Source organism: Pholis gunnellus (assembly GCF_910591455.1).
Source record: "Pholis gunnellus genome assembly, chromosome: 2".
Classification (NCBI taxonomy): domain Eukaryota; kingdom Metazoa; phylum Chordata; class Actinopteri; order Perciformes; family Pholidae; genus Pholis; species Pholis gunnellus.
In genome coordinates this window covers 12575338-12587137 of record NC_136536.1, presented here as the reverse complement: position 1 = coordinate 12587137, position 11800 = coordinate 12575338, and the positions used below count along the sequence as shown (strand labels likewise).

The 11800-nt window shown below is 40.6% G+C and overlaps 1 protein-coding gene across 1 annotated transcript; it reads right to left on the bottom strand.

Moving 5' to 3' along the window:
- Positions 1-74: 74 nt before the first annotated feature.
- LOC306713441 (putative helicase mov-10-B.2) lies at positions 75-11017 on the bottom strand. The gene is made up of 23 exons (XM_079183123.1): positions 10793-11017; positions 10609-10711; positions 9406-9587; positions 8915-9011; positions 8686-8827; positions 8119-8371; positions 7891-8004; positions 7277-7457; positions 6592-6734; positions 6201-6386; positions 4483-4595; positions 4206-4402; positions 3833-3930; positions 3552-3649; positions 2925-3020; positions 2635-2743; positions 2440-2557; positions 1559-1750; positions 1329-1397; positions 1120-1245; positions 954-1042; positions 739-851; positions 75-628 (listed from the first exon to the last, which is right to left on the bottom strand). The coding sequence occupies exons 1-23, from the start codon at positions 10924-10926 to the stop codon at positions 567-569; spliced, it is 3015 nt and encodes a 1004-aa protein (XP_079039249.1). The 5' UTR covers positions 10927-11017; the 3' UTR covers positions 75-566.
- Positions 11018-11800: the final 783 nt, after the last annotated feature.

The following is an 11800-nucleotide window of genomic DNA, read 5'->3' as shown; positions in this document are numbered from 1 at the left end:
GGCGAAACAGTTGAATCACAATCAAAATTGATCACAAACATTTTTTAATAGTCAATACTTTAAAAAGCTGTATTTTATAACAGTGATTTCAAAATAGATACATGGACACATATACCACTTCATGATTCTAAGAGAGCAGTGATGATTGAGCAACGTTAAAAAACTATCGCTTAAATAACCCTGAGACTGACATTTTTGGTAAAATTCCTTTTAAAGAACAAAGATTATTTAAAAAATTGAAGAATCTAGTCCAAATCATTTTCTGTGACTTTAACGACGTTCAAAAGGAGCATTTGTAGCAGTTTGAAAGTCGAGGGGCATTTGTGCAGTCCGACAAGGTAGCTAAAGACGAACTGCTCTAAATATGAATTTGCTCATTTCGGGTCTTTGTTCAACTTCATATAGCTGACGTTACAGAAGGTCTATTGGAACGCTTTATTTGTTTGGAAAAAAACGAGGAAAGGTGACTTAAGCCCTTTTTAAAGAATTTAAGTAAAAATGTAAAATCTCGTCTTGAAACGTCGATGCAAAATGAATCGGGATGGAAGATTGTACTCTCGTTTCCCTCACAGGTCGCTCCTCCACTCGGGGTCCAGAACCTGCTGAACAACGCTCTCTGCAGTCTCCACTGGCGACAAAAGATTCAGAGAAAGAAAGCAAGGTGGACAATTTTAACATCTATTCAAAAATCTTCATTTTGAGGGGTGATGCTAATGAAAACAAAGATGCGTCTGTCACCTTCAATATCGATGTTGATGTAGAGGGCAGCGAGTCTCTCCACCACGTCCAGGTCTTCCTCTACGGGCTCATAGCCGTCGTAGCCTCCTTCATCTCGACAGTACTGGATGAATCTGCATGGAAGGAGAGAATAATGTATTGACTTTGTGAATTTAAAATGAAATGTTAATATGTGTGCTGGCAGCAGAAATTAGAAGCAGTCATGTGGCACATACCGGGCCCAGGTAGGATCTGAGTTCAGCACTCTGGGGTTTCCCACCACGATTAGCAGGGCTTTAGCTCGAGTCACGGCCACGTTGAATCTCTGGAAAAGAAGAGAGCGTGTCAGAATCCTGTTTTGTGTGCACATACAGTGTTTGTGCACGTGTTTGCTTCGCATACCTTCTCGTTCTTGACGAAGCCTAGGTTGAACTGTTTATCGATCTCTACGTAATTGGGGCTGCTCCGAACTGTAGACACCATGATCACTCTCCTCTCCTGACCCTGGAACTCCTCCACCGAACCAACCTGACACACACGAGTGTATACACACTTAAGACATTTCCTCTGCTGTGTGGTTCACATTACTTAAACGTGAATGATTCTGTTACCTTCAGCCCGCCCATGTCCTTATTAAGGTCTTTACCAACTTTTATCAGGGCCTTGCGGATTTTCTGCACCTATGTGACACAGAGGGGGAAAAAAAACAGCTCCAGCTTTTAATCAACATATAATTACATTGTTCCACTTCAACCTGTGTTCATTTGGACTTGGACTAACGTAATCTGCAGCAACAGAAAGATAAATTGTTGTAATCTGTGTGCGTTGAATGATTTCAGACCTGTTTCCTGTAGGGAGCGATGATGCCTATGTCTCTGGGTGAGATGGTAGGCCGGCCCCTCTTGCCATCTGTCTCCATCAGTTTCCTCAAGTAGTCCATGAGCACCTCCACCTCTGCTATGTTGAAGAATGAAGGACTGCTTTCCTCACGGTCGTCCATACCGGTCACACCTCGGAAGATCACCGGGAAGTTCTGAGAGGTATGTGAGATATAAGTTATATTTTATTATATAAACTTTAAAAAGAAAATGTTTGATGAGAACTTCTTTTGAATACTGAGCAGACCAATCAGTTTGCTTCTCTACTGTCAACAACAATCAATGATGAAATGGAAATCAATCTGAATTTCAACACTTTTCAACTTGCATTTTAAATTAGTTTTTATTAAGATATTCTGTAAAATCATTAAATTAAATAAGATGTTACATTTATTTTCCTTCAATTATTTTTATTATCACTTAGTCTACTAATTACTTAACTACTTAATTCTTGATCATTTTAATCGTAAACTATCAAATTGAGAAATACAATCATAGTTTCTTTAATTAAAATAGTTTTTTCCAACTGACAATTAAAATTCTATTCAATTTACAATGACATGATACAGACACATCTGTAAATCCTCACGTTGGAGATGCTGGCACTAGCATTAATAGCTGGCAATTCATTTTCTGTCAATCAACTAATTGATTAGGAAACTAATTGTTTCAGCTCTAGAATGAGAATGAAATGGCTCCATTACATATTGATTAACAAAGATATAAGTCATGAGGTTCAGGCGTATTGGTGGTCATTTTTTATTCTTTGATTTCTAAATGTCCGTTTCTGTTTGCACACGGTCTGTACAGTATGAGTGTGCTAAAACAAAAGAAGGAGCACTACCTTGTTCTTGAGGTATTCCCATCCGCAGTAGGAGCTGCGCAACATTTCATCTGCGCAACACTGCAGCTCGTTATCATAGAAGAGCTCGTTGGGAACCTTCAGAATGGCCGGATGGGACCTAAGCAGGACAAACAAAATCAAATCAAAATCAAGCACTTTCTGTCAAGGAGCCTATAACAATCTCTAGTACCGAACCTGTAGTTGCGCAGCAGTTTGGTGACAAAGCGATTGTTGAACTCGTCCCCGTCCTCGTCCTTCCGGTACAAAGAGAAATCCTTCATCAGGCGCTCCAAGAGGGACACTCCTGCAGATAGAAGACTCTTTAACTCCAGAAATGCACACACAAGTCAAGCCAAGTCAACATTATTAAGTGTAAGTCTGTTTGTCGGCTAACAAAAACCGTGTTGCAGAACTACGTATCCTCATTTATTCAAGCTACAGTGTCATTAACAAGAGAGTGTCTATGTGAGTGTGTCTGTACTTACCCATGCCGTATTTCAGTGCAAAAGGGGATCTGAGAATGGGTCCGAGCTGCTTGGGGTCCCCAGCCAGAACAACCTGACCCTCTGCATCGAGCAGCCCTTTGTTTTGTTTTGTGTGGGGGGAAGGAAAAAAGGTACAAAACAAGTACAATCAACAATAGTGCAAATTATGCTGCAAGACAATTGGTCACAAACAGTAAACAAAAGAAGTATTATTACACTGAAACTCAAGAGAAACTAAAATTGTATTATGATTAAACAAATAAAAACACTTTTTTAACATCATTTTAAGTGACCTAAAGTAATTGTCAAAACTATACATGAAAGAGGTACTTACATGTATTCAAAATAATCACAAGATTAACAATATTGGAATGCTTGCATCCAAGTTTTCAAAGTTTTTGCATTGACCAATTATAGATATCAGTCCAAAACCAACTAGTGTAAGAAAAAGGGTTGTTTTTTCTTGACTTTAGGAGCAACAGGATATGATAGATGAAAAGAATACGACTGTCGCCTTAAAGTTATCACATTATTAATCCAACACATGTATTGAGCAGCCCTTTGTCCCACAGATAACACAAATCAATTAACACATTAAGCACGTTCAATAGTTAAATAGTTTTTTACCTGCCAATGGGACTAAACATTCAGTCTCCACAGCGTGTCCTGCCTCGTCCACAAACACATGAGTGAAGTGACCATCAGGAATGTTTCCTGTGACCAGCCTGCAGAGATCAGAGAGAAGATATACGGTAGAAAACGCTCCCCCACAGAAGTTCATCTGTGGACTTGACTGTTAATATTTTTGGATGACAGAGAATATAAACAGAAGGTAAATACTGCAGTATGCAACAGTGAGATGCACATTTTTTTATGGTGTCATGCAGGTGAGCAAAGTCATTCACTACCTTCCAGCTGTTAACAGGGTGGTGACCATGATCCTATACTCCATCAGCTTCTCTTTAGCAGGATAAACGTAACACTCCCCTACCAGGTTAGAGCATGCCTGTGAAGGTACCACAATGTCCGTGTACACAAACCTTAGTGAGGCTCGTAAAAGACCTACGATTACAACAGTATCAAACACATAAAGCAGAAGGAAGTGAAGCAGTATTGTTGTGTCATCTATCGACACTGCTGTGCATCACAAAGTCCACCAGTAAGTAGATTACCTAACTGTGACCAATCGAATGAGAGTGAATGAATGTCAGTTACTTTCTGCATCAAAGAGATGCTTCACATCGAAAACAAACGGCATGCATCGAATGCATTGACACTGACCATTAGTTCATCGGGGACGTATTTTGGGTCACGGCTGCTGGCGTACATGCGGAACACTTTATGCCCGTCCACGTGGTCCAGAATCTTCTTGCAGAGCAGATCGGCGGCGCTGTTGGAGGGAGCGCAGGCCAGGATGTGGCAGGAGGCCTGGGTCTTCTCTATCTGCTTAATGGCCTCCACCAGAGTCACAGTTTTGCCTGAACACACAGAATACATTGCTAAACAGTTTAGCTCTATTGACACAGTAGACACGGTATTATGCTGGTACTCGCTGTACCTGTTCCAGGTGGGCCGAACACCAGGTATGGGGCAGGTTTGGATGAGCCAGCTACAATGTGTTGTACAGCCTGATACTGCTCTGGGTTTCTTTCCAGCTTTGAGTCAAACAGCCTATTGACAGAAAGATACAGGAACAGAGGGATGATGTCAGAGCAGAGTAATTCAATTCCATTCAATTTATTTTTGTATAGCCCAAAATCACAAATTAGTCTCAGAGGGCTTTACAATCTGTACACATACGACATCCTCTTGTCCCAGAACCCTCACATCAGAACAGGAAAAACTCCCCCCAAAAAAACCTTTAACGGGGAGAAAAGAGGAAGAGACCTGTGCTAGAGCAACAGAGGAGGGATCCCTCACCCAGGATGGACAGAAGTGCAAAATATGTCATGCAGAATGATCAGCTTAACAGTTAACAGAGTAACAACACATTCAATGCTTACGACAGTAATGGGTAGAGAGAGCCAGACGTCATGTTTAAATGCACAGTGAATCGCACACTCTTATCGGGTAACACAAGTACCTGGTTTTGGGACAGCACTGTTAGAATAAATAGGTTTATCTTGTAATAAGAGTATAAGAAAGCTCTTTAAAATGTCTCCATTCATACGATATTTGATGCAGTACAGCGGCATCCTTTAGTGTTGTAGGAGAAAAATGTATGCGTGTGCAATTATATTCCTTGCTTAAGAGTTTAGTACATAGTCTTTGCTCAGGTATCATTATAATCTTGCAAACATATTCCTTGGGGTTAGTATTAGTTCATGTATCTTCACAGTCGCATATTCATAAAGCTGTGAATGGACACGTATTTCATGTACTTTCATAAAAACATGTCAGTACACCAGAGGCCTTCAGCAGTGTAGCCATCGCTGTGTCCCAAGGAAACAAGCTGTCCTCTGTGCATGCGCTGCTGGGTCAGCTTGACCGAAGGGACTCTGGTACACAGAGTCATCAAAACACAGATAGTTGAACGGTACAAAGAATAATAAAGTGTCTCCATGCACAAAGAATTGATAAGGTAAAAATGTAGACGTTATGTCTACATGACAAGTGCACAGAGCATTGTTAGTATAGAGATGTAGACGTGATGTCTACTTAACGAGATTCCAAAAAAAGTGTTAATGTAAAGATGGGAGACGTTATGTCTTCATAACGAGCTTCTAAAGAAGAAGAGCAGGGGACGTAAGGGCCAACGCCAGGGGTACATTAGCAGATAAATGATATATCATGTGACCAGATGTCCCAAAAGCCCCCAATGTACCGGGGCTGAAGGTGCATCGTTAATCCTAACTGTATTACACGATGAACGAGATGACTGTCTAGAGGAACATTGGGAACGGAAGGGTGAAAAGAGGGGGGGGCGATCATAAAAAGGGGGAACAAGGCTCTAAAGTAAGGCACATTTCTTTGTTTTGTCAGCTGATTCCGGACAACTCGGTTTTCTTGTACTCTGTGTGATGCAAATAAACCTGCGTGAACTGAAGAAACTCCAATCTGAAAGCAAACAGTTATTAAGCCAGCCTTTAAGTATTACGTTTAATATAAAGTTAAAGTCCAATAAATTGATCATAGACATAGAAAAAAACACAACAGTGTTAACTCGGAATTAAGCAGTTTTTTCCTGTTATCACTATGGCTATCTTCATTTTTCCCTCCATATTTGGAGCTGTAGGTAGGGTGTTGATATACAGCCTACATGCTAGCATGCCTAACCTGAGTTGGGGAAGCTCAGTTTGCTGAGAGGAGTCGGCAGGTGCAGCAGGTGCAGCAGGGAACAACACCTCTCCCAGCCTGAATGTAGTTGCCAGCTCTGCTGCTCGGTGCTGAACGCGCACCGTCAGGCGGTTGACAGTGAACTCAACATTGAACTTCATGTTATCTACAAAGTGATCCAGCAATCTGCGAACAAATTTAGACAAGATGCGTGTATCTTTAATATTTATATAGCAGTTTTAAAAACAGTTACAGAGTGCTTTGACAGACAAAACTAAGGTAACTTGTAAACACTGATAAAAAGGTACAATAGCTAAAACTATAAAAAAAAAAAAAAAAATGCTAGAAAGGCATCAACCGATTGTATGTTACCGTAATGTCTTGATCTTACTTTGACCCAAAGCCGAGCTTCACACTGTCCAGCTGCACACTGTGGACGTAGCCGCGGTACTTCACCCCTTTTTCCCCTGCAGGATACGCCAGCAGCGAATCCCCTCGTAGAACAGACGGGCGGTTCTCAGACACACCAGGTACCTGGCAGGTGAACAAAAATGAGAAAACACACCTTAATTCATTTTGTGTCAGTGAATATGACGATGAATATGTTGCTATTTTAAATTATTTTAAATCTATCAGACATTTCTTTTCTTTTGGTTTTCTTCATCCTATATTTCTTTTCTTTTATCATAATGCATCACAACCGGAATGCATGATTACACTTTTTACAAGTTTTTACAAGGGATCATTATGATATGCCCGGAATTATAGATTAAACCTGAACATGTGTTTACGTCAGAATTCCACTGATAAGCATCCCCTAAAACAATGTAAAGTAGACCAGAGCCAGTAGTTTAAATAAAATGTAATCATCACTCTTGCTTTACACTACCAATGTGTGCACTGTTTATGATATGTACGTGTGTCTGTTTTATTTATTCCTCCTCTCCAGGAACTACAGATACTATTTAGGTAGCTAGCTAGAGTAGCTTATCTTAAATAAATCATTAACAGAAGGAAGTGAAGGAATGAGCGATGATGTGAGTGCTGTAAGTGAATGAGTGAGAGCACATAATAACCTCCAGAATGAGAAGTTTCTTGTTGCGCTGATCTCTAATCATGACGGCGTGTTCTTTTTCACTGTTGGGGATGTTGTATCTCTTGATGTCCACTTCCATCTGAAGCTCCTCCAGATACAGCATCAGCTGAAACTTCTCAGTGTAGTCCTCCCAGCTCAGGGGACTTTCCAGCAAGGCCCTCCTAAGCAGACCAAATGGAAAGAAACAATGAACAATGTATGGCAGTGTATATATTAAACATCAGAAGCTGGGTTGTTTTTAATATGCCAGGGGTGATAGCGCAGGACTGTGAGAGCAGGTTTCACATCCTGAGTCCTACTACAAGTGGATATTATATTGCAAGATCGGATATTTTGGTGAAAAGCATTGTCATGTCATAGCATCAACATTTTTGCGACTTGCCAGATATGTTAATAAACCACAATTCCTCATTATGTTGATAGAAAACAATTAACTGGAGGGCATTACGTTTCCCTCCAAAAGGTAATTGCTGTTGCAAGTTAGTTGTATGTAAACTTATTTTCTGCTGTCTACACAGTGATTTATAAAAGACATTAACATCAAATGGAAAACCCATCAGACAAACGCGTCGCAACATCAAAAATTGAATTTACCTTTTATCACCGAAGTAAGTAGAGTGCTTCAGTGACTGGATGAGCTGGTTCATGTATGCTGGTATTTGATACTTTTTTAGCTCAATCACATTTTGTAGTTGCATCACTGACAGCCTGGTAAGAGGAGACCAAATGAAAAAAGGTTGGATACATCACTGGGAGACTTACAGCATGTCATTCTTTTACATTTGCTGAATATTTAACAGTGTGTTGAGTGAACGCTCGTACCCTTCGGGTCGCTGTCCATCCACGATCGTGCAGTTGGCCTCAGGGGTCCAGGCAGGGAGGGAGCGGGGTTTGTAGGGAGCTACAGGTGCCAGCTCCAGTCCCAAGGCAGTTATACACTGAGCCTCAATGAAGCGCACGATGTGGAACGCAGCGGTGGAGGGCTGCAGGTCTGGTTTGAACTCAAAGGCCAATGTAGCTGGATAGAAACCAACCAGACTGCAGCTGAAGATGACCTGGACTTCATATGTGTCACCTGAGAACAAGACATAACTGGTAATAATGTTTAGTGGAGTCATAGAGATTTATTGTGTCCATAAATTCTCTCTCAGCGGAGTAAAATATGCTATTATGAATTTATATGGAAAATGCAGGATAACCACCGCTGCACCTGGCTTCATTTTCACTAAGGATGCTGGAAGTATCAAAGCGTTCAAACTGATTAAAGACATATCCACACACTTGGATCAATGCATGTACTCTGCATAGGTCTAAATGTGCAGCTATCTCTTTTATCATCATGAATTATTATTATAATAAAATGAAACTGTTTAGTGATGTTTTCATTACCTGGTTGTAAACACAGAGGGTTCGTCTTGGTCACCTTGTTCTCATCCTTCAGGATGAAGTCCCTGAGCCAGTGCAGTGGGGTGTAGTAGGTGAAATACACTGGTTCTGTTCCAGTGTTCTGCACCTTCAGATTCACCGTGCACTGTTTAAAAAAGAACAGATCTATGCAGCGGAGCTTCACATTTTAGCAGATGATCATCAGAGAATGCGGCAGTCATTACATCAGTACCTCACATGAGCCATCAACGCGCAAGCACAGTTTCCCTTTCTCAAACTGATGGTCGGAGTCAATGCAGATACCACGTTTGTCAGAGATGAACTGAGCCCTGTGGGGCAAAAAGAGCAGGTTATGATGAACTGTATTTAAGGCAGGGGAGTGGTGTGTGACTTTGAAGATCGCAGAGCCAAATTTCAAATGTACTTTTTAGATATATTGTTGTTTTATTTCTGCATGGAGAAATAATACAGGCAGAAGAGAACGTAGTGAATGCAGGGCCAGTCACAGAAGTCAATGACAGCTATAGATGTATATCTATAGATACATAGTAGAAAAAAAACAGTGTCAAAAATGTAAAAAAATAAAAATGAAACCTGTGCAAACAAAGGGCTCTTTCAACACTCTTGTAGTGACAAGCAGAGGAAAAAACAAACTCGCTCACAGAAAAGGCTTTTGGGGGGCGTGGCATTTAAAAGAGGACTCTCGTTCTTTATTCCTGTTACCTGTCTGTCTTCAGTCTGGTCATCAGAAGGCTTGCCAGTTTCCTCCGGACTCGAACTCCCGTCTCTGCCTGATCTTCGGAGGTGTAGGCCTGCTCTGTCCTGGGACTGGCTGCTCCATTCTGGACTGGTTCTGGTCGGCTGCCCCTTGGTGAATGCCACTGGTCCAGAAAAAGAGCTGTGACCTGTGCAGAGGATCACTTCAGGTCAATTTTGTCTTCAGATGGAAAATTCCTAAAATCAAGTAACTCTGCTCCATCAAGTTTGCTCTGTTATGATTTTTTTTGTTAACAGTAGCAGACATAATGGTGTCCTTGCCTGCTTTTAAAGGAACCTAATCTGCATATGAAAATGATCTATAGAAATGCATTGTAAGTATAACAAGCTAGCTTTGTCTTCAGACATTCAAAGGGGCTTTTTCTATCACCGGAAGTTTTGCTTCTGAGAAAGTGACAATATCCTCCCGCTACACAAACAGTAATTTTGCAAGTCATCGGGGCTTGAGAGGCAAAAACTTAGCTTAAGAATTGATACATTTAAAACATTAAAGCCCTGAAAACTTGGCTTGAAATTTCATTTTTCATTTTTCCATAATATTAAATCATTATTAATAACTGATCCACCAGAATAATGCTTTAGAACCAAGATTTTAAATTGTGTTTACATTGCATCAGTGATCTGTGGTTCAAAGTGACGTCACTGTAGCACGTGACCTACTCGTTATTTATCGTGTGCTCAGATGTGTAATAGACTGTGACCCATCATTTAGAGCAATTCAACTTCAATTTGATTTAATTAGTAAATGACCGTTCTAAATAAAGAGACATTCGAGCTAAATCCACCCAACAGTAATTCCTTGTTTAATCTGATTCACGGCAAGTAATTAACTCATTATAAATAACAATACATACTGTACTTAACAGCGTGTACTAACTAACTTAAACAAAGTGGCGTCAAACCCTAAGCATGAGGAGGAAAGTACAGATAAAGATGAGCTTTGTATTTCCACTTTATCAGGTGATCACACAGTATTGATGAATACAGTGCGCCGCTAGGCTTTAGTGATCGGTTTCGATTAAACAGCTGGTGAAAGCCAAAGACTCCCCGCTGATTCTGCTGAATCATTGAAAAAGCTGTAAATGCAGACACTGGTGTATACATCTGAAATAGGCTTAAGTGTCTAAAACATAACGCGGAAGTGCAAACCGTGGAGTTGAAGCGAATCTTATCCCTTCGTCTTGTTACTTTGTTGGACACCTTCAGGGCATAGAGGACTGAACCGAAGTTTGGATCTTTGGTCCCCGAATTCCTAAAATAAACATAAAAACATTGAAATCCGGAAGCATTTACAGAACTGTCCCACACATCCCCATAATGTAGAACAACTCACCTGATCCTGAACTCCGTGTTGTAAATGTCTCTCAGTTCAATTCTGTCTGTGATGGATGCTCGATCACTCTCCTTCAGGAACTCAAAGAAGTCGATTCCAATTTGGCAGCGAACAGACAATTTCATATTAACCATGATCGAAGATTGCTGTGATGATCAAAGACTTGCAAAGAAGAAAACGCCAGAGTCTGGAGACAGTGTAGCGCTCATCGACCCACAGCTTCAATTTGCGTCTCAGAGGAAATACCGGAAATTTTCAATTTTGGTCTGTGGACAGTTCACAGGGGCGGTGTTTCTCTGTTTGTCATGTTAAGAAGCGGAAATACTAAGACGGTCAAGCTCGAATGAGTAAAACAGGTGCACCCCGACAGACAGTCAGTCCGGAGAAACGAAACTTAAGGCGCTGATCCCGTTAAACCGAAATGACTAAAGCGAAACCGCAAACAAATGTAATCAAAGGGTTCAACAGTAATATATTACCATTATATCCTCATATTTATGCTGCCTACTACTGCTACTACTAATACTATTTAACATAAATTATATAGACAACAGAGTGAAAAATCCAGCGCCTGTGTTATTTAAATTATGACTGGAAGGTTCAAATTTATCATACATACATAATTTATACAATTATGTTTCGCCATGGCCCCATAAGTGATCACCTGGGGGGGCTTACATGAAAATAGAAAAAGAGGATATGAAAAGAGGATTATAATTAGAATGGGAATATACCTTTATACGTGATTAAAATGGAGAGTAACATTCGTGGAATAAAAATGTGAGGCTTGTCTGGATCAATACAAAAAGCACAGGACATAGCAGCACTGTTACATTTGGAGAGTGTGCATAACGTTGTAAGTCTCCATTACTGATTCACTCTTTAAAACTTAAATTGCACTTAATGACATTTTGTGACATGAGCATGCGGTCACATGCATGTTGATTCACTGAGCAGTAAATGGGCCTCTGAATGCTAACAGTGGACACAAAAGTGGACACAAAGTGC

Coding starts and splice junctions, on each gene's coding strand:
- LOC306713441 (XM_079183123.1), bottom strand. CDS start 10,926: ATGGTTAATATGAAATTGTCTGTTCGCTGCCAAATTGGAATCGACTTC. Junction 1,246..1,328: donor AGGACATGGGCGGGCTGAAG/GTAACAGAATCA, acceptor CGTGTGTGTCAG/GTTGGTTCGGTGGAGGAGTT. Junction 629..738: donor CATCAACATCGATATTGAAG/GTGACAGACGCA, acceptor TTTTGTCGCCAG/TGGAGACTGCAGAGAGCGTT.